At 33.8% G+C, this 22,724-nt stretch overlaps 8 protein-coding genes and 3 pseudogenes across 11 annotated transcripts, besides 2 other annotated features; 8 read left to right on the top strand and 3 right to left on the bottom strand.

Annotated features, from left to right (window-relative positions):
* Positions 1-603: 603 nt before the first annotated feature.
* On the bottom strand, positions 604-1,602 carry TVAGG3_0018550 (uncharacterized protein; the record flags this gene model as incomplete). Its single annotated transcript, XM_001324652.1, has 1 exon — positions 636-1,529. One exon carries the CDS (start codon positions 1,527-1,529, stop codon positions 636-638), a length of 894 nt encoding a protein of 297 aa, XP_001324687.1.
* Positions 1,603-2,416: 814 nt separating this feature from the next.
* Positions 2,417-5,635, top strand: TVAGG3_0018540 (uncharacterized protein; the record flags this gene model as incomplete). Its single annotated transcript, XM_001324651.1, has 1 exon — positions 2,430-5,405. The coding sequence occupies one exon, from the start codon at positions 2,430-2,432 to the stop codon at positions 5,403-5,405; it is 2,976 nt and encodes a 991-aa protein (XP_001324686.1).
* A 195-nt stretch (positions 5,636-5,830) lies between these two features.
* TVAGG3_0018530 (small GTPase mediated signal transduction) lies at positions 5,831-6,710 on the top strand (the record flags this gene model as incomplete). The annotated part of the gene is made up of 1 exon (XM_001324650.1): positions 5,940-6,593. One exon carries the CDS (start codon positions 5,940-5,942, stop codon positions 6,591-6,593), a length of 654 nt encoding a protein of 217 aa, XP_001324685.1.
* Positions 6,711-6,988: 278 nt separating this feature from the next.
* TVAGG3_0018520 (GTPase activator protein) lies at positions 6,989-8,306 on the top strand (the record flags this gene model as incomplete). Its single annotated transcript, XM_001324649.2, has 1 exon — positions 7,000-8,280. The coding sequence occupies one exon, from the start codon at positions 7,000-7,002 to the stop codon at positions 8,278-8,280; it is 1,281 nt and encodes a 426-aa protein (XP_001324684.1).
* Positions 8,307-9,517: 1,211 nt separating this feature from the next.
* Positions 9,518-9,610: a terminal%2Cinverted (terminal inverted repeat of Maverick-3 transposon ID:TVAGG3_0018350).
* Positions 9,518-22,724: part of a mobile genetic element that runs on past the window's edge.
* TVAGG3_0018510 (uncharacterized protein) lies at positions 9,620-10,591 on the bottom strand (the record flags this gene model as incomplete). The annotated part of the gene is made up of 1 exon (XM_001324648.1): positions 9,620-10,591. One exon carries the CDS (start codon positions 10,589-10,591, stop codon positions 9,620-9,622), a length of 972 nt encoding a protein of 323 aa, XP_001324683.1.
* TVAGG3_0018500 lies at positions 11,156-13,765 on the top strand (annotated as a pseudogene). Its single transcript has one exon. A coding segment is annotated over exon 1 (2,610 nt).
* On the top strand, positions 18,738-19,169 carry TVAGG3_0018490 (Poxvirus D5 protein-like family; the record flags this gene model as incomplete). The annotated part of the gene is made up of 1 exon (XM_051220082.1): positions 18,738-19,169. One exon carries the CDS (start codon positions 18,738-18,740, stop codon positions 19,167-19,169), a length of 432 nt encoding a protein of 143 aa, XP_051105068.1.
* TVAGG3_0018480 (protein of unknown function, DUF4108 family) lies at positions 19,205-19,624 on the top strand (the record flags this gene model as incomplete). Its single annotated transcript, XM_051220081.1, has 1 exon — positions 19,205-19,624. One exon carries the CDS (start codon positions 19,205-19,207, stop codon positions 19,622-19,624), a length of 420 nt encoding a protein of 139 aa, XP_051105067.1.
* TVAGG3_0018470 lies at positions 20,128-20,609 on the top strand (annotated as a pseudogene). The gene has a single exon. A coding segment is annotated over exon 1 (482 nt).
* On the bottom strand, positions 21,015-21,725 carry TVAGG3_0018460 (KilA, N-terminal/APSES-type HTH, DNA-binding family; the record flags this gene model as incomplete). The annotated part of the gene is made up of 1 exon (XM_051220080.1): positions 21,015-21,725. One exon carries the CDS (start codon positions 21,723-21,725, stop codon positions 21,015-21,017), a length of 711 nt encoding a protein of 236 aa, XP_051105066.1.
* Positions 22,503-22,702, top strand: TVAGG3_0018450 (annotated as a pseudogene). The gene has a single exon. A coding segment is annotated over exon 1 (200 nt).

Raw genomic sequence — 22,724 nt, 5'->3', positions numbered from 1 at the left:
CGTAACAAATCTATATTGAAAATATAAATGTTTTTGATTTACATTCTTTACTCATTAGTTGTTTCTTGTATTTTTGTTTCTTCTTGAATGATTTGATGAAGTCAAGCAAAATTAACATATAATCGATCTCATTGAGAAAGAAATTAGTTGTTTCAACAGATTATAAATAGATTCATTCTGTAATGTTATCTGAAATATAATTTTCTTATTGATAAATTTTTCATAAATTTCTTATTTAGTCGAATTTTGTTCAAAAATATAATTTTCATGTAAAATAATTACATTCTATTGCTTTAAATATGGTATGAATCTCCAATAAAATTCGAAAAATTCAATTTTGATTATAACTTCAACAAATTTTTGCATCATATTTATGAAAATGAAAAAAATTTAGAAAGACCAAAACAGCAAAATAGACTTCTTTGATCTCAGTAGGCAAAGTTTGAAGTGAATTTTTTTTAAAAACATGTTGTTAGTTAAAATAATCATCAGAATTTATATATAAATCATGAACTATTTGCTCACAGACTTACCTTATTCTTCTAATTTCAATATCTAGGTTATATGAAACTAAAAAAAGTTGGATTTCATTTTCAATTAAATCGACTATACAAAACAAAATCTTTATTAAATAATTACAGCTTTCCTTTCTGCTCAAAAGCGCTTATCATTCTATCAAAATCTTTCTCCTTGCTTTCTTTCCGCTTGTATAAGAAAATGAAATAGAAAGCTAACAAAACAAACATAACAACAACAATAAGTATAAGTGGAGCAAAATCAGAATCTACTTCCTCTATATCGCTAACTAAAACTTTTTGCTTCGTAAAAGTTATTGAATCCCATGATATGTCAACCTTAGTATTTTTCTTCTTCTTGTTCTTTCTGACGCATTTAACTGTTGTATTCGAGAGTAATGTTCCTTCAACAATAATATTGTTGAATCTACAAAAAACTGTCTTGGGAGATTCCCATGGAACTGGTTTGATGGTAACAAATATCGTCTTTCTGTCTGGTTTAGAATATGAACGAACTATTGTTGGGATATTAGTATCACATCTTCGATATCCATCGCCAAGAGTGAAATTATTGCATTGACATCCTCTGTGCATTGTGCAAGTTGCACGGTTATGGCATCGTGGACGGCATCGCCAGCAGCCAGAATCAATCGGATCTCCAAAATCGTAAAATATTCGACAGTGACATTGTCCACCGTAATATATTGTGTGTGGTTTAGTACATTCTGATCTAGGAACAGTTCTTGAGCGTAAATCTCTTTTGCCCTTTGAAATAATTTCAGAGACACCACCGGTTTCGGATGTGTCTAAGCCACCACGAAGATGGATATCTATTCTTGTATTACCTGCAGTACCGAACATTTCAATAGTTTTTTCTCGACAATGATTTTCTTCTCCGCCTTGATCTAAACAACGCTCCATGAATGCTTGTGCAAGGACATCAGAATCTGCATCTGATAGGTCCTCAAAATCAAAATTTTGACAAGATTTTAGGAGCAAAAAAATCAAATTCATTCGAAAAATTTAATCACGATTATTTTGAATTCAATAATTGAGTTCGAAATCTCATGCATAAATTATAGGAAATCACAGTCAAACTCAAATATCAGTTTATAATTAAGCAATACACGATGGGAATAGGAGAATTTTCGATTCAAATAGCATATATTCAGAAAATATGCAACTCCAAATTTCAAATTAATGTTTGTAGTCATCAAAACCAACCATTACTTCTACGGGCTAATTATTGCGAATTCTCTCAATATATCAAAAACCAAATTTAAAATTGTAAATAAAACAATTAAAAATGTTCATAAAAATTAAATAAATGCGAAGATTTTGTACACTGCAGACAATAACAAAAGGGTATGAGACTTTCATATCTCAATATTTAACCAAATACAAAGAAAGTAAAATATTCTGTAATGGTTCTTGTGTATACACTTGAAAACGTATTATCCTATTGAGGCATTCTGTTTTTGGATCGATTTTAGTTACAGTGCATATGAAAAAACAAAAAATGTTCAAAATTTCACTCTAAAAGAAGAAATGTAGGAACGATTTAACTACTCACCATACGGTTTTGGTTAAAGTGTTCCGTTTGTCTCAGGATTAGAAGCCCCATATACACCAGCATACAGGGGTAACAATCCCGAAATGATCCGACCACACCTTTCAATTTTTGAATAGGATCTGATTTTATTTGTTTCGGGTTTCCAATCTGAAGTAGTTTTCCTACTATGTGACAAAAGTTGGCTTTGAATCGGGCTTATTTGGCATGAAATCATGACTTTTTATCTAAATTTTGATCAAAATTCAATGGTTGAGAGTTGATTTTCGGAATATTATTTCAGGATTAATAGAAGATACTGTCAAGCTTATATTCCTCTTGATTAATAATAAAAAAATGACAAAATGTTTTTTTCGCTTCTTTTGCATGTACGATCTGAAATAAATTGTTGCTTCTTTGAATCAGATTCGTCACTTTGCTCTGGAACAGCAGATTATTACTATACAAAGACAAATTATTCGGAGTTTTCGAAACTTGATACAAAATCTGACCTCCAGGTACAAATAGATGCAATAGGAAATATAAACTATGAAATACCATTGGATATATTTAATGTAAATAGTTCGGTTGTCATTCAAGGTAAAAATTTCAATGAATCAATAATAAGATTGATATCAACTCCTATTAAGAATCTTACATTAGAAAAAATGACAGTAATATTTACTAATTTAACAGATAATGCTACAATTAAACAACACAGATTCAATATATTCATGTGTAGAATACCGAAAATGAAACAGTTAATTTTCGATGTTGATGTATTTCTTAAAATGGATCTATATTCAGCAACAAATATTACGAAACTTCGATATCAAAAAGTCCGCTTTTATACAGAGAATTTCGTATCAGAACCTACTACATTAGACCTAAAAGGACTAGGAACGTCTTCAGTTGTTTTCAATTGGACATTACCTCCAGGAAATATTACATTTTATAAAAATTTGATAAATATTACGCTAAAAGCTTATCCGAACAAATACGTTATAATAAAGAACGCTGAGGATCAAGAAATCTATTTACACTGTCCTTTTTCAAGTAATTTCACTTTCATTTGTTATCAGGCTTATAATATACTCGGCGCTTATAAGATCACTACAGGATTTCTTAATGGCGGCAATGTTGACTTCCCAGCTTGTACATGGCCTTCTTATCCGCATCTTCCGTTTTATTTAACAGGAAGAGGAAAAATTACGATCAATTGCGATACAGCTATTTTGCCAGCCAATGTCTATACAAATGACGGAGAATTGACGCTTACAATGAAAAGACCAGATTCTATCATTTCTGGTGCACTTACAATGGCTTCAAAAACAAGTATCATTGGAAACCACATGCTTACAATCCAAGAATTAGAGTTCCAAAAAAAAGCTTCACTGACAATTTCAGATAAATTAATTTTGAATTCTCCAAGAGTAACAATGGGCACTGATGAATCTTTATACTTACAAGGAACTGGATTCTACTGTTTTGATAAAATTATTAACAAAAGAACTAATTTGACAGCACAAATTAGTAATTTCCAATTTTCTTCTAAAGGATTGACAATAGAACTTTATAGACGTGCATTAACTATTAGGATAAGCAATACAGGTCACTCAGAATCTCAGGATTTGAAGTTTTACTATCCTGATTTTGAATACAACTCTTCCATTGATACAGATCTCTGTACTTTTGAAATGCCTGGTGCAGATTCATTACTCCCATCCATTGTAAGGAACTATACAGACATTATTTTTGAAAATTCTTCATTTCTTTTCTTAGAAAAATCAACACAAGGGATAAAATTGAGGGGAATCAGGTTAGAATCTGATTTGTATTCCCAATATTGTGTAGGATTTAATGATACTGTTTGTCCGAAAAATTCAATTTTATTAACTGACAAAAACATAAGTGAATGGCCAACGCAAGAAACAAAATGGCTATTTAAGTTAAAGTTCTACATAGATCCTAGATATCCAGTTGAAAATCCAATTTTAAACTTGGCCAACTTCAACAAAGGCTTAACTGTTACAATTGATGGACCAATTATGCTTGATTTAACAAGTTTCAGAATGTTACAGAATTTAAATGCCCAGAATTCCAACATTTTTATCAATCATCCAGTTATTGCTCCATCAATGGAACATATGAAGTTCAAAAACTCAACCTTGAGCCTTGAACTTACCAGAATTCTTGGAAAATCCAGGTATGTCGAACTAGATTACCAAACAGCCAAAATCATCTCACAAAAATACCCTTCAAATACGTATGGAAAGACATTATACCTTAACCTTGAAGGTAGAAATGTGACAATTGATAGCGAAGGTCTTTATTTTGATGACATTAAACTTTATTCACCAAGAATTAGACTAATAACTGATGGAAAACCTCTTAGAATCGTAGGAAATCAGATTAATATGACAAAAACGTTTAGTTTGTCCATAGAAGATAGTCCAAGTAAGTTAATTCTTGAAGGAAGATTTGATAAGGAGTTTCAGATCAATATTACTGACTACTGCTCCAATATCATATCAAATACAGAGGATATACCATTCTATATTACAACAAATAAGCCAAACCAAACAATTAATTTCAGATCCAATCGAAATTACTTTATTTTTAGCTCAACTGTTGACTTTAATGGAAACATCAAGTTCGAAATACCTTATGATGCCGAACTGAGCTTCGATGAGCTAATAATGAGTGAACATACAGTTTTGACAGTTCCAGAAGAAAATGTTAACCAAATATATGTCAATAACTTGATTATTAACAGTTCATTCATTAATTTGTCAACAAATGAGTTCGAAACAACGAATTTTACTGTTCATCAACTTGGATCTGAAGTTTATATCAAGAGGATCTCTTACTATTCGAAATTTACCATTAACTATAGATTTAGAATGACTCAGATGCCGTTTTTAGTAATAGATCCCTCAATTAAATTAGAAAATATAATATTTAACTTTAGTTATGACGAATCTTCACTTGAAACTGACATGCAAATGATTAAGAATAATCCAGAAATGTATTATGAACCTATTCCAATCATTTGCGGTCAAAAAATCAACTGCACAAACTGGGAATCGAAATTTAACAATGAATTTTTCGATAATTACTCAGATACTATGTGCTCTATTGATGAAGATTATGGATACTGCTATTCTTTAGTCATTCCAGAACGTGTTTCACATAGAAACAAGCTTCTTCTTTTAGGATTTGGCTCAGTCGGTGGAGTTTTCTTCATTTTTATGGTTGTACTGCTAGGAAGATACATATATGATTCAAAGAAGGCTAAGCAAAGTCTTTCAGCTAAGTCAGGATTCTCAATAATTCCTTAATTTCTTTTTTTATTATTTTTTAGCGTTATTTTAGTTCATAGAACTAGATTAACACTGATTGTTTATTTTTTGTATAAATAAATGCATTATTTTAGTTGTTTTGCATATGTAATTCGATTTTTGCGATATTTATTTACAATTACAATGCAATCTGCATGTAATCATCTATCAGATCAATAATACATGTTAACACTCTTACCATTGAACTATACGATTGATCACATTTTTAACTTTGAAGACAGAATAATTTTTTTGCGAACATCAAATATTTGACGTTCAACACCGTATTCCATATTAATTGCAGCAATGCCTTTATGTATTGGTATTTTGTCAACCAATCAGAGATCGTCATTTGCTCAGAAACTGTTCGCGAATGAAAAATCATAATTAAATGTTTTCGTCCAGCGAATTTTGTTCTAAATCATCTCATTAACATTTTTGCTCGGACTTAATCCAAAATTTTATAAGAATAACGATACATGTGCTCTCAATTTGCTTACATCACTTTACAAAAGTAGCCGTTTTCTAATTCGGATGTCAGCTGAAGGAGATGCTCAAGTAGTTGTCCCAGAGGAAAACAAGGAAGGAGAAAATGCTCCACAAGAGCCAAAAGAATTAAATTGCAAAGTCGTTTTACTCGGCGATGTCGGCGTTGGAAAAACATCACTTGCTCTTTATTATAAGAATGGAGCTGCTCCTAATGGCGAACTTCCAATCATCTCACCAAACTATCAGAAAGATGTTAAGCTTGAAGATAAGAATGCAATCGTTCATATTGTTGTTTGGGATTCAGCATGCGGCGATGATGATAAAGAGATCCGCGTAAAATCATATGCTAATACAGATGTATTTTTACTCTGTATGAATCTCAAAAATGCAGAATCATGCAAGAATTTGATAAAAACATGGTCGGTAGAAGTATTTGCCCATGACAAAAAAGCAAATATTGTTATATGTGGCACACAACTTGATTCGATGAACATCGATCCCAATCAAATCCAAGCTATAACTAAGAATATTCCACATAACTTTTATATCGAGACATCATCACGCAGTGGTGTTGGCATTGAAGAATTGTTCAAGGTTATCGCAGAAATTAAAGCAGATCCAGAATCTCATCCAATTCACACCACAGAAGATGCTCCAACCAATAAGGAAAAGAAATCAGAGTGCTGCTTGCTGATTTAAATATAAATAACTGTTTATAGATTGATAAAATGCTATAGAATTTTTTGATGAAAAATATTTTGTTCTTTATGTGCCATCATGCAAATGCAATCAGTTTTTGATACCATAAGATGCGCTAATGACTCAAGGTTAATGATATTTTTTCAATATTTATTTTATTACATTTTAAATTTTTCGACTGTAGATACCAAAATTAACAGAATTGTTGATTTTGCAAAATGCACAGTTCAAATAGAAAATAAAATCAAGATGTAAAACATCAGCTAAAATTTCGAATCTCGCGCAACGTCGATTCAGCAAACGATACAACTGAAATACGATATGGAATAAAAGCAGAATTCGTATTCAAGCTCTCAACCATAATTTTTTCAGAAATCATCTCATTGTAACAAACCGCTCATTTGAGATGGAGTTCGTATATAACTCGAATGCACCTTGTGAGTTTGAAGGCTGGCTCGAAAAAGCTAATATTGGTATATTAGAACGTTGGCAGAGGAGATATTTCCGTATTCAAGGCAGGTGTATTTACTATTTCAAAAAAGAATCCGGTCCAGATCCACCAAATGGCAATATTCCCCTCGTTGATATAAAGGTTACAGATATTGCTCCAAGAAAAGGCCACAATTTTTGTTTCTCCATTAATATTCAGAAGAAATCAATTTCAAAGCGCGCGGAATATTTCATTGCTGCCGAAAACGATGCCACAAGAAAGAAATGGACTGAAAACATCATGAAGAACAGATCCATTTCAATTGTTGGCGAACCCTTCCAACTCTCAACAGTCGTTTCTCCAAGTGACTTAAACATCCACCAGACACTCCCTTACTTCTTCATCCCAATTATCCCTATTCTTGATTCCCAAGCATATAAACTCCGTAATATCTGGACAGTTGAAGTTCCAAATGAAATTGTTCAGAAAGGTCTTGCGACACTTGATTTTAACTACCCGCTTCATACAGAAGATATCCACAACGTTGTCGCTATTATACTCGCTTATCTCAGAGAACTTCCTGATGGACTTCTTCCGTCCGAATACTTCAACAAATTTGCTTCGAAAGTTACCCCTGAAGACCTCAAGGAATTAGTTCGCAATTCACCTGCTCCAGTTCGTCAGTTTTTGCATGATCTCGGTTTACATTTCAAGAAAGTTCTCGATAACACTTCCACAAATGGAGTCACTCTCTACGTACTTATCCCAATTCTCGGACCAATTCTCATCCGTCCGCCAAAGGGAAATTCAATGGTTTCTTCTCAAGTTAGATCTGTACAGGAAAACGTCGCTCAATGCTTCTTACAGAACGCTACAAAGATTCTCGATGATGTACACCAGTTCCTCGACGCTACACGCCTTCCAGTTATTAAGAGAGCTCGCGTTATCGAATCTATTTCACAGAAATCAGACGAATACCTCGAAGCCTCTCGTGGCCTTCTCATCCACGTCGTACACGAAGATAACTACGGCTGGTGCACAGTCTATACATCCAACCGCAGAGTCGGCTTGATGCATAGCTCCAATATGAAGCCACTCTCCAAGGAAGACGAAGAGGAACTTAACGATGGACTCAATATCGATGCTCTCATGGATGTTGTCAGAGAACATTTACCACAATTCATGTCTATCTTCGATGGCATGACCGATGAGGTTGCAAGGCTTAGAGATGCATTTGAGGCATCAAAGTCCGGATAATACATAATAAATAAACAAAGTGCGTATTTTTTTTTAATTTCAATTTTATTTTTTTTTAAATTCAACATAATTAATGGGTAACTTAGATCATCTCTAATCTTAAAATCATTATCTAATGCAACCAGGTTCGCCTTGATCTGAAATTTTTTTCTCAAAAGGTAACTAAACTCCTTTCGCCGATCCGATTTGCCCCATATTTAAAATATAGCTTGCATATGTAGAAGGAAAGCTAATTTTGAAGTACGCCCGAAATCCACCAACAGGATTTCGAGCTACTAAAAAGGTACTTTTAAATGTGATTTTTTTTATAAAAAATTAAATTTATTTTAAGATCAGACTAAAAACTAATTTTATGGAAAATCTATATCGACAAATTTATTACGTATTGGGTATATAGATTTTTTGATTATGGCGATTATGTCTGATATGCTTCCAATAAGCCAAAACAGTGTTTTTGGAGTGATTAAATACAAAAAAATCTGGCGATGCTTTACGTGGCAAATGGTCGAATGGTTATTACCCCTTACTATTGGGTACCGTGGACGCTAGTTCGAAACTGACGCACTATATTTTTTTACAAAATGCGTTTATTAGGACAGGGTAAAGAAAGGTTGCCAATATAATATATTTAAATAAATACAACTAATCTAGCATAAAAAAACTATTGAATATTTGAATTCAATAAAAATTTATATAAAATACATGTAAAGCATAAATTACTATATAAATCAAGCTGTATTTTGTTTTAAACACCGATTGTTTCATATAATATATATTCAACTCAAGTTTCTAATTAAGGATTTCATATAAAATTTAGCATATGATCAGCAACAATTAAAATTAGTATTACAATTAATAAATTTAGTATAAAAACATATAGATTTAGTATGGATTTTATAGCTGTAATAAAAGAACTATTATAAAAGAGTAATTTACTGAAATGCACCTTATATTTATAAACAAAACTTATAACGTGTTAGTTACATATAGAGTTGAAATTCATAGATAGCATAGAGAAGTTGGGATCTTGGCTTAATGGTCATAATATAACCAAATTAATTCAAAATTTGAAATTTTAATATTACTGTAACTATAATATATGGATATGTTTTATGAGATCATAATAAATGACATGTTAATGTAAAATTTAGAATAAAAAATTATATTTTTTTTAAAAAAACATTGTTCATGAGTGTTAATTGGAGAAGTAGTAAATTAGTTCAGTTTGCAAGTGATGAAAAAAAAAAAAAAAAAAAAAAGGTAGTGGGGCTTCCAGGGGCTGCGCCCCTTCTAGCCCCGAAGATGTTTAGTATAAATGAAGTTTTTATTCGGAAAATTGTTAGTCTTCTGGTGTGAATTCGGAGGACTCTTCTTCTTCCTCCTCCTCTTCTTCCTCTTCTTCGTCATCGTCGGCGTAGTGGAGGAGGACGTAGTTCATCCAAATTCTGTATGGACGTCCTGATTTGGATTTAAATGAGATGGACATATTTTGTGTGAGTGTTATTTCAGTTTCGATAAAGAGTTGGTGTGCTGGTTTGAATATATGTTCGACGTAGGAGAATTTGTGCAACTCATCTTCTCCCAATTCTGTATTGATACAGACTTCGATGAAGTCACCACTGAGAATGTCTTCACCTGTGGGCATATCCACAACAATTAAATGAACGACACAATAGTTGTGAAATTCATTAGTAGGAAATACTGTTGCAGGCGTATTATATGAGGGGAAAAATGTTTTTTCTTCCCCAAATTCATCTGCTACTTCATCTTCATCGTATCCGTTGTTAAAAGCTTTAAATTCATGTACAATTTGAGCAAATTGTTGACGGAGATTTGGTGGCATACGTAAGCAAGCTTGTAACAATGTCCTACCTTCCACACACTCAGCAAATATGGGAAGGTAGGAACATATAATGTCCGTCAATTGGTCCTGGTTGGGGACCAATTGACAGAGTTTTGTGTATGCCGTTATTGTTTCTTTAACGGTATTTGTGTAGATACGGTTATATGGAGTATTTCCCTGGTTGTTAAGGGAAAAATACTCATCCGATTGTAATTTCAATCTTGACCTCAACTCTTTGTTCGGTATTCTTTGGTCTATTCTTAGAGCTGTATTTGTTCGTGCGGGCTGTGGTTTTAAAACATTCGTGTCAAGTTTTAATTGCTTCGAATTGGATGTCGATTTGAATTGGGAGTCTTTTGAGTTCTCCTGAGCTTGGTTCTGTATTAAAGACTGAATAGCAGTGTCAGCTTCTTGTTTTTCGAGATAGTATTCTATTGAATTGGGCTTCACTGTTCGAGACGCGTACATTAGACAAAAATGAACTGTTTTTTTCAAATCAAGAAAAGTTTGAGATAAACCGTTTTCGTCAACGGAACCCCCTCTATTTTTTATTTTATTTAATAGTTACCGTTGGAAAACCGTTCCATCTCAAATATTGAATGAACTATAAACGTTTTTTGTTTTCTATATATACTTTTTTGTCCAACGGTAAAACTTTTTACACAACGGTTTTTGAGAGTCGTCGCTGTTGACTTTTTTGTAGAGCACTCAAAATAGTATAACTTTGTCCGGACAAGTAAGGGTCTATCGTCGCTACAGGAAAAGTTACAGGCGTTCCAAGGAAGTATACTTTGAGAAGACTTTCCCCCTTATAGAATGAGATAGGACGGTTATTTTACAAAACTGACAACACTTTGACCGAGTAGTTTTTTGTGCTGAACAAAAAGTGTCATATAAACATCTGTCAAAAACCGCTTTTTAACTTCACTTAAAATGCCACGTAAGCTACGTAAGAATATACGTAAGAGGAAGAGAGCATTGAAACATCCAATAGTAAAACTGACACCACAACAACAGTTGCAACAACAAATGATGAATGACCCCACTATGTTGCAACAAATGTCAAGCAACCCTATGCTTTTAAACCGAGTTATTGGTGCACAGAGTGGAGGTTTAAGAGCGGCACTTTTAGCGAAAATGGCAGGCTATGGTGGAGCTGCAGACGGAACAGCTTATAACCCTCAAAGTCAAATGAATTTGAGTTCACTCAAAAATCAAATAACAGATGTCAAAAAGTCAAACATAGACATACAGAAACAAATAAGTGAAAACGAAAAGAAACTAGAATATGACAGACACACAAAGAAACTCAATGAGTTAAACGTAGAGAAAAAGAAGAAAGAAGAACAACTGAAAGAACTAAGTACAGAGGAATATGCGAAAAAAGTGTCAGAAAAAGCAGCAGAAGTAGCAAAAATGGAACAAGATGTCATAAATTTGAAAAACCATACTACTCAATATAAAGTACTGAAAGATGAAGAAATAAAACAAAAAGCCCTGAAGACATATATGGATAGCGATGAGTATAAAAAAGAAGTTGAAGCAAATGTAAAGGCAGAAAAACTTTTACAGTTGCAAAACCAAACCGTACAGTATGAAAACTTAGCACAAGAAAGTAAAAATAACGACGCAGCCATGCAAAAGGCAATGAAAAGCGCAGAATATATAAAAGCTAATAATGACTGGTTAGATGCCCAAGCCAACGCTAAAGCAGCCCAACTTATAGGGTCAATAAGGACAAAAATACAAGCGGATGAAGACAGTTCAAATGAAGCTTTAATGAATGCTGACTTTAAGAACGCCTTCGAAGCTCTTCATAGTAAGGTGAAACTAGTGAACGACTTCTCATCTGGAAAGAAACTGAAGTCTGAAGGTTTCGACAACGAGTTAAGAGAAGTAGCACAAAATATGACGAAAATAACAGATGCAGCAACGAGACAGGCAGTTCAAAGTGCCTATGACGCCGTTAGAGCAACTGTGGAAAGTCAAGAAAAAGAGTTACAACAGACCAAAACAGACCTAGTAAATGCTTTCTTAAGAACGAAAAGTCAGGTAGGACATTATGCTGCAGATGGAACATATGTGCCAGCTGGTGGAACTTATATACCACCAAACCCTCCAAGAGAAGCACCTGCACCAGGACTACCTAAAACATTTACATCGTCACATGGACACAGACACAGGCATGCACCAAAACCAACACAAAACCACACAGCAACAACAGTTCAAAATCCAGCACCACAACCAACAGTTCAAAACACTGCACCACAACCAACAGTTCAAAACACTGCACCACAACCAACAGTTCAAAACACTGCACCACAACCACTCAAACCAGCACAGCAACAACCACAAACAGAGCAAGGACATAAAAGAAGTAGAGAACAAGGAAACCAAGAATTCTTAAAAATGCTTAAGGAAAATTATGGTTACCCAGATACTCTTGACTTTAGTGACAGATATAAAGAAGCTATTAGAAAGTTCAAGGAAGGAAATACTGACCCGAACCTATTTAGCTTTATGGTTCAGCACCAAATGGGATATAATTTCAAACCTGGAAAATACAAGCTCGCTAAGGGATATGATTTAATAGCATATCATCCAAATGACATGACTGAATTTACTCCGAGATATTTGGTGTCAGAGATAAATGATAATTCAACTATCTTCATGAAACGCGTAAAAAATAGAGACGGAACGAAAGAAGAAAGGTTATGAATGCGGATGCTTAATAGGGAACTTGTTAAAAACGGTCTCGGAATATATGAAATGCCAGCAGATGAGGTACAAGAAACTCCACAGGAAGAAGTTCAGATACAACCAGACATGGAAGAAATAGTTCAGCAACAACAGCTAGAAGAGCCTGAAGGAAACGAACAAGTCCCTCCTTTGGAAACTAACTTCACAGAACTAGATGAAGATTTGGAACAGCCGAAAAATCTTGACCCTCAACAAGAGTATGCGGGAATATGGAATCTTTCCAAGAGTCTAAGAAAAATTCGGCTGACATAGTAGAAGAATATCGAAAAATGTTCGCCGACATACAAAAGACTCCAACATCAGATGAAAATATCCAGCATAGAATGGAAGAACTGAAAGAAATGTACACAAATACAACAATCCTTTTTACTTACGAGCATATAACGTTCAATCTTTGGATGAACTCGGTGAAAATAAAAGGTTAAATTTCAACAAAACATATAGAAATGAAACATTGTTTAAAGTTCATTCAGAACCTAGCCAATATGGAAACAAACCTACTTTTGTTTCTGCAGACTATGGAACTACAATGAGATGGGGTCATAAAGCTAATCCGGATAGGTGGTTCATAAACTTACAACCACAATTCCAAGAAGTTGTAGACGCAATGGAAGTGAATGGTGAACCAGATGTAGCTGGTATTTTCAGCGCGGCTTTAATGCCATTGAAAGATATGAAAGATGCAGATATTTTGGACCAGTATGAAATGAACATGGCTGATGGAAATATAACACCTGACGTTCTAGAACATTTATCTCAAAGAACTACACAGAACCATAGAGATGGTATATTTGGTGAAGAGTTTAGAAAGAAAGTTAGGGAGAGAGAAGGAAGAGAACCTATTGTACATGACCTTGCAAACGAAAGTTTACAAAATGTCATAAAAACTTACTTTGCAGACAATGAACCGAGAAGGGATGAATATTTAAGAAAACTCAAATGGACAGTACCAAATGAAATGTTAGTATTGAAAAACATGTTCCTTGACAAAATAAAACCAACTACAGAAATAAATGACGCAAGACTGAAACATTGGGTAAAAGCTTTCCCATTCACAAAAGATATATTGGTAACATGGAAAGAAAACCAGAATGGCTACAAAAACATATATTTGGAAACGAGCTTATTCCATATGGACAAGCTCTGTTTGAAGAGCTTGAACCGGAAACTCAGGAAAGAGTCATGCAAACAATACGCGAAGACTCAAATACAAACTATGACAAAATCTTTCTAGGATATAGGTTACCTGAGATGGGCGACCAGAGCCCAAAGGCAAAAAGGACATGGGAAATTTACAACATACTAGGTGAACATGAGGCAAAGATGCAACAACTTGAAGCAGAGGGCAAGTTACCAAAAGCGACACCAAAGAAGAAGAGTAGAACAAAGTAAAGCTTGGTCCGAGTGGGTTCTATTATGATATATAAATCCAACTATTCTATATTTTTACCCATATGAATGTACGCCGCTCAGAATATAACGCCAACAGTTTTGGATGCCATGAACGGAAATGTTTCCGAATGGTATAACGAATGCGACAATGCCATTAGAAAGGTCAGAAAATAGTTCCTGGAACTTACGAATATACAACTGCTGTTTCTTATGGAAACGTAGGTGAGTTTGGAGAAGGTTCTTTCAACAACAGTAGATTTGCTTGCGACAGGTTTCATATTATTTCTATTGACAACTCATTCTTATACGTGGAACAAGACATTGAAATAAAACCTTCTGCCAAGTTGTCTGACAAGAAAGGTTGCAATGGAATTTTCTATGTCGGATACCAATATGCTCCAGAAGTTTTCATGGGATATAAGATATATTCTAACTCTGACTTAGTTCAAACAGTAACATGGGCAAACTATGAATGGTTCGCTTTGAGAAACTCAGTACAACCACAAGCTAGAGAACAAACAGACCAGTATGCAAATATTGAGAAAATAAGAAGACTTGACCTAACGTTCCAGGAGTTTTATGTTAACCTTTCTGGTTCAGATGGAACTGCTGCCACTAAAGTAAAACTGAAACTTAGAGTTCCTTTGTCATCTTTCCTCATCTTCAGGTTTTTAAGATACTTGCCAAACTGGGCAGGAAAAATTTCTATCGAACTTACTCCAAGCAAAAAATAACTTAGTCATTGCACCAACACAAGACCCATTCAGCATTACTGTAGCTGGAACTGGTGGAGCCAAGTTCTGTGACTTTTGCAAAGACAAAGTTGACTTAGACTTTGGTTTCTCAAACTTCAACAATGAAGTAAACTATTATTTCAATGCTGCTGGAACTGCTTGGGACCCAGTTAAGTTCACATGCGAAAAGTTTGAATGCAAGAGAATAGAAAGCAGACTTGCAGTCTATATGTTGGACCAGATATTTCAAATGCTTTAGCTGCCAAATATATTGCAGTTCCACTTATGTTCCCTATACACCAAATATCTGTCAAAGACTTTGCAGGTGAAGTTGGAAACCAAAGTGCTGACCCAGGTGCAAGAACAGATATTGCTTTAACAACTGCAATGAAAACATGCAGATACTATGTTTGTACTGTTCAGACGAACTATAAATGACTATTCTTGTTTCTACAACCCCGGTATTAAATATCATATAAACATAGATGGCAAATATTATCCAAGAGAAGAATATTCTACAGTTGAGGATATGAGGTCATACAACTTGACATTAGATGCTATGAACTTTAACAACAACTTCACAACAACCATTAACCCTGAAATGCAAAGTTCTATTATGCCATATGTGAAAGTATGGACTCATACAGGAGGTCAAAAAACTCAATATACAAATGGAGACCGTTCAAACTTTTGGCTTGGCATTCCATTTGCTGACTCAGAAGACTTTATGGGTGGTATTTCAACTGTTGGTACTGTACAAATACAATATACTGGTGACAGAGACGGTCCAGATGAATGAGAGCAAAGAAGTTTACAAAACCAATAGCACTTTTCACGGAAGATGCTCTTTTGAAGATTCGTTCGATGAAACCTGCTGGGGCTCCTCAGATTGGCATAACGACAGCTTCCATCGAGCAGATTTTGGCAGCAGGTCAGTAAGTTGTTCTTGAACTGACTTCTCTCCGTCAAATATTGACAGTACGCCAGTTTTGACATAATATTGTAAGATAAACTTACCTTTAGAAATATCTGTAAGTTTTGTTGTTATATTTTTGTCTGCTTCAAGAACTTTCACCATTTCAGTTATACCAACTTTCTTTGCTTTATATGAAAATATTTTGGTTCAGCAAAGACTGCTATTCTATAACATTTACCATTGTTTGTATAAAGAACTATTCTGTCAATGTATTTGTATTGTTTGTGTGTGTAAACTTTGTTCTGCTTCAATTCGAAGAGATACTCGAATACGTCCATCTTTTTATTCTAAGTAAAATGTCATTTCCGAAAAATAGAAGCGTGAGTGTTTCAAAAGGTTTAATGGCGGTGGCAGATGTGAAGTTAAATTCACCAACTCAAACAAACAGTCAAAGTGTTGTTTGTCAATGTCAAAGACAGAGATGTTGAAGTGGGGAAACCATACGAAGACGAAGATGGTATAAACAATTGTTCCTGTAAAAGAACAACCAACATATCCTGAAGTTAGCAGAGACTTAAGTTCTGTTGCAGATATTCGAAACGACTACCAACAACTGAAAGACAAACTTCAAACTCAGGAGAAGATTTGTCAAGCTTTAGTATAATGTTAAACTTGGTCGAACACAACCCTGTAAAAGTGAACTCATATGTCATTGCACCTCATGAAGTTTGAAAGAACTATTGAAACTTTTGACAGAGGCAGACGATATAAACATCAAAGAAATAGAACCCGACATTAGTTGCTGTGGTGTTTCATATAATGTCATTGACAAGATATACGTTATGAAAGGAGGTGAAACGTTGAACTTAAAGTATAGTTTCCCAGACGTTATAAAAATATTTGACGACCACAACATTTCATTAAAATTTATTTGCTAAGTAAAAATGTCAAAACTTCTTGAAAGATGTTTGAAGAAAAATAATATAGACTTTATTTCATGTAAAGGACTTTACACACTTTTGAACGATATGAAAGACCCTGTTTTGTTTGTTCGTGTAGACAAAGGAAAGTTCTATGTCTTTACAAAATATTTGAACTTCTTAGACAAGAACTTCAAGAAACGCCATGTGAAAGTTTAGATGAAGTTCTTCTCCACTTTCAGAAAAACTTTTAAATATATATAAATGGCAGAAGATATAATGGTTTATACTATTACGACTAAAAACCCTGAGTCATATAATTCTATAACAACAAACTTACAAAGTCCTCAAGGACGGTATTGTAAACTAACCTTTAAACACAATGACGACTAAAGCCTGTTTTGCTCTTTTGACACCAGAAGACTTTATTGTTGTGAATGGTAAAAAATACTCCTTTGAAGATACTTACTCAGATATACCACCAACAGGTTTTGTTGACTTATTTAATACTTTAAGTACGGGTGTAACATGTGCTGCAACTAGAGCAGGTTTCATTATGTTTGGATGTCCGACTGAGTTTACTATAAACATATGAGCTATAATACAAAACTTATTTCTGGTTTTTACTACCAACAGTTTCCTATAACAGGAAAAGGTGTCATACAAGGAATGTCTATTCCATTGACTTAAGCACACCAATCTTATATATTGTTTCAAACTTAGGTTCAAAGTGTTATTCGAATGTCGACAGAAACTATTATGACCAAAAGATACTTATGCGTATAAACAATACTTTCTCTGCTGGTTTGCCTATTGTTCATTCGAATGCAGAATTTTCAACCTTAGTGAACTCAAACACTTTGGCAAGTATAACGTTGACATTAGTTGACGCAAACTTTGTTCCTGTAAAACTTTTATGTCCTATGTATTTGTCAATGACGGCAGAAAGTTTCGAATTGGAAGATGCAACTGGTGAAAGTATTGTATTACAAGAACAACTTCAACAACAAATAGCTCAAGAACAACAAATGCAACAAATGCAACAACAAAGTCAAGAATAAAAAAAATATTTTTTTTTATTTTTATAAAAATGTACAGAATAGATGTTTCAGATTTTTATGACTTCCAAGCATTCAGAAATATGTGTCCATTTCGAGACTATAACAAAGCAGTCGAGAATTTGAAACGTTTAGTCATTTATGTTGACTCTGCCCCAGAATGTTATGTCATGAAAGAATGGGATGTTGTCTTTAACAAACCAAGAGCAACAATAGTGTCTGAACAAGAATGTAGACAGAAACTTAAGAAAATAAAAGTTGTACAAGTTGGCATGAAGATGTTAGATGCTTGGGATATCTTATTGTCAAAGTTAGAAGATTTTTCAGTTCGAGGTATAAAGTTCTATACACCTTCTCCAAACTTCTATTCTATCTTCACTGGATATAAATATGAACAAGTAGAATGGAAAGAAAATATTATAGAAGCTTGGTTAGACCATGTCAAAGAAATTATATGCAATGGAAACGAAAGAGTCTATGAGTATATCTTATGTTGGTTTGCAAACATCTTACAACATCCAAGTGCTAAAAATGAAACTGCTCTCATTATAATTGGAAAACAAGGAACTGGTAAGAACACATTCTTTACAGATATTTTGCAAACTGTTAGAGGGCTATTCGAACCCGAATATGACAAACTTAGAAAACATCTGCGGTAAATTTAACTCCTCAATAGAGAATATGAAACTTATAGTTTGCAATGAACTTCAAAGTATAGATACAACAAAAGTTTTGAACTCAGATGCTTTGAAGAGTCTTATAACAGACAAAGTTGGAGTTGTTGAAAGAAAATATAAAGACCAAAGAGTTTGTGAAAATGTTGCAAACTTCATTATGGTTTCAAACAATGCTGTTCCGATGAAGTTAGAAAGTTCTGACAGAAGATATGTAGTTGTCAGAACGTCAGATTCTCATATGCAAGATACAGAATATTTTGACGACTTAGCAGAAACTTTGACATCTGACTTTTACAACCACTTGTTCTCATATTTTATGACATTAGATATTTCAAAGTTCAATCCAAGACAAATTCCACATACCGAAGAGAGACAAACATTGTTAGAAGCAAACAAGAGTGTATATGAACTGTTCATAGATGAAACTGACTTTGAGTGTTTAGATGAAAGGTCATTGTACGATTCGTATAAACAATATTGTCAAGAATATGGTTATATGACAGCGTCTAAACGAACATTCTTGGCAAATGTCAAAAGTCTTTTAGACGTACAGAATGGTGTATATACAAAGAAAAATTTTTATGAGTAAATTTTAAAAAAATATTTTTTTATCCGATAGAAAAGATGGCAAAATTCATCTCAGTAAACAAGTACATGTCAGGACTTAAAGAAGAACTAGACCCATTCACATATTTGAATGTTTACTTCTACCATTTTGAAAAGTCTTCATTCAGCAAAGTTTGGAACATCGAACCAGTTAAGTTTGCTATTGTGACTAAAAATGGTGCGAAATTTGAAGACTTAGACATAGAAGGTTTGTTAGCAGTCAAAGAAAATTTTGACAGAAGGTTCTCAAACCTTAAAGAAGGCAAAGCATACAAACTTGTTATACCTTATGAACCAAAGAAAGCAGACGACTATGAATATTATGAGTCTAAGATAGTTGAAGTTCAAGGTAAATTGGGTAAAAAGATTTTAGAGTCTAAGCCAGTGTTTGCTCCTAAAGAGGAAGAGAACATTGACATTGACCCAGAAATGTTCTAAAAATAAAATTTTATTTTTACATGTCAAATTTCTTTTTCTCTGGAACTGGTTCAGGTTCTTTCTTCTCTTCTTCTACTTTCTTTTCTTTTTCTTTTCTTTTCTTCTTCTTTTCTGGTGGAGTTATGTCAAATTTCTCCGAACCATATTTATGTAAAAGTTCTTTGTCCTTTAATAGCTCTTCTATTCTGTTTTCTATTTCATCTTCAAGAACAGCGCATGTGTCTTCTTTGCATTCTAAGAAGTTTTGTTGGACTTCATCTTCCAAGGGTCATCTCTGTCAACAAGTCTGTCATTGACAAATTTTAAGACTGCTCTGCTTAATGTTTTATGGTTCTTGTCATATTCCCAGAAACAGAACTTTAGAACAAATTCACCTTTCTTGTTTACACTATGTAAGATTTTATGGTCGACAGATGTTTTGCTGTCAAAAGTTTGTCTCGAATATAGATAGCGAAATCGCTAGACATTTTCTAAAAGATAAAAATTTTAATTTTTCTAAAAATATGTTAGAAAAAAAGTTTGCTGACATTGACAAGAAATTTGAGAATGTTTTAAACAAGAACAAGAGGAAGTTAGAAAATGCTCAGATAAAGCCTATACATGACAAGTTCTTATTTGCTCAGAATGGTATAACAGGTCTAATTGCACCACCTGGGTCGGGTAAGACTTTCACTTATCTTAAAATGGCTGCACAACAACAAGAACTAGATGAGAAGAACCCATTCTATGAGTTAGTTGTTATTTGTAGTACTTCTGGTCAATTTGACCAAACCGTCAATTCGTTCAAAGATATTATAAAGAAGTCTAAGTTAGTATGTATAAAGGATACTGAGTTGTTAGATTGGATAAAGAAGTACCAAAGAAGAGTTTTGAAGTATAATGCTATAAATGAGTATATAAATTCTAAGTTTAAAGACCCAAATGAGGAAATGCAGAGAATATTAGAGAAGAAACACTTCAGAAACAAACAGAAAGAGATAGAATACATTTCGAAGAAATTGCAATCTTACGATTGGAAGACTTACCCTCATAGATGTCTTCTTATCTTAGATGATTTGCTCTCATCCTTTGTTAAAGAATAGAGAACAAGAATGTGTCGAATTCTTAAGAAGCTCAGACACTTTAACATTCAGTCGTAATATGTGTACAGACAGCAAAGAGTTTAAGTAAGGATGTTAAAAGAATACTTACTGACATTATACTTTTCCCCGGATTGTCCGAAGACGATTTCATGGAACTTATGAAAGAGTCCATGGCAGGTAAGTTTGACAGACATGAACTATGGGAGAAGTACAAAGTCATACAAGACCCTCATACTTCTTTCAGAATTCATATCTACGCAAACAAAGTTCAAATTGTAAAAAGTCAAGCGTAAAAATAAAGAGTTCATTTACTCTGCTTGTTTGAAGTTGTCAAAATACTCTGTTATTTTTTCCTTTAACAATGGCAAGTCTTCTTTGAAGGTAAGAATTGTACAACCTTTAATATCATAGTGTGTTTGAGGTAACGTATCTTGAACTATTTGTTTCACATCTTCATTTGGGGTCATTGAAATCGGTAAGTTTTCGCGATAGAACCAATTTCTGTCAGATTTGTAAATCTTAGCAAGGTCGTAAAAGCTTTTGTTGTTTCTTCTGACTAAATGCAACATAACCATATCTCTGTCTTCTTCATTTTCCATCTCTTCAGTATAAATCATATACTTATAGTTCTTTTCCTTTCCTTTTGGTACCGAACGTGGTATTCTTTTCTGAATGCTTTTGTCTTTTGCTTCAATGACTTCATCTTTTGCATGAAGTTTCTTTTCCATCTCTTCACGTTCTTGTCTGTGAAGTTCGTCAAGAAGTCTGTAAATATACCAAGCATAACGAGGCGAAGCCCACATTGCAACAGCATTTACAAGAAGTCTATGTACATAATATCCTCTTAAATTTATTGGCAAATTTTTACGATTTTCATGTGTTTTATGCAAGGCCGAGAATTCTCGGTCTAGAGAAATTTCACTCAAAAGTTCTTGTGTGCTTCGGTTTTTGAACCAATCGTCTGCGTGTTTGGTATCTGGAGCAAAACATGCTGTCAAAATACTTTGCATTTGGTACATATCGTCTTTGACCGAACGAATGAGACGCAATTGTTTGTTAAACTGTATGTACTCGTATTCTTCATTTAGCTTCATGGACTATAACTGTTGTTGTGTTCTCTGTGTTGACATATCTGTCTTTATATTCCGGATAAAAAAAAATAAATAAAAATAAAACTAACTTTATTTTTTATTTCGGAAAATTCATGAAAATCAAGAGGTGAGAAAGAGGTGAAAAAACAGTTGAGATCTCACCACTTCACCTAAACATATTTTTACTGAATTCAGCAAACAAATTCAAATTGTAAAAAGTCAAGCTTGAAAAATCTAAGTGTTTAGTCTTAGTAAGATGGTAGCTTCTTAAAGCAAATACCATTGCTGAGTTTTATGTACGTGAAAGAAGTACAATGAATTCAATTACGAGTACAATTGCAATGACAACTAAGGCAACTATTTTTGTCTTTTGCCAGCAAAGGGTACTTCTTCTCTTCCAATGGTTCGGCAGAACTATACTCACTCATGAGAAATGCCAAAAACGGTTTAATAGAAAAAGTTCATTTTTTCATGTCCGAAGACTCGAAGGTGCAACACTTCCAAAATACCGACGAACTCAGAAGAGCAGCATGGCAGTATCTTCTTGACAACTTCTTTGAGTTCTCCAGGTACACCTTGGAAAATGCTGAAGAACTCCGACACAGAGAATTTGGAGAAATTGCACTCCAATACTACCTTGACAAACAAAGGGTAAACAAAGGGTAAATTAAGACTAAAACTTAACGTTTAAAAAGTGACATTTTTATGAGCTCCGAGTCACCGAGAAAACTTGGTCAGATGTTAGCAGCTTACTTCCCTGAGGAGGATGGAAGCGTTACATACATCAGGTTCAAAACAACGAACCTGGAATTGCGTACAAAATTCGCAATTACATGACCATGGAAGAGTACGAAAGGTTCCTACAAGAGAAACCAGCTCTAAACAACTCAGAAAAGAAATAATAAAAGTTTAACTCGTAACTGTTTA

This window comes from Trichomonas vaginalis, chromosome IV (assembly GCF_026262505.1).
Source record: "Trichomonas vaginalis G3 chromosome IV, whole genome shotgun sequence".
Lineage (NCBI taxonomy): Eukaryota > Parabasalia > Trichomonadida > Trichomonadidae > Trichomonas > Trichomonas vaginalis.
This window is presented reverse-complemented; position numbering and strand designations above follow the sequence as displayed.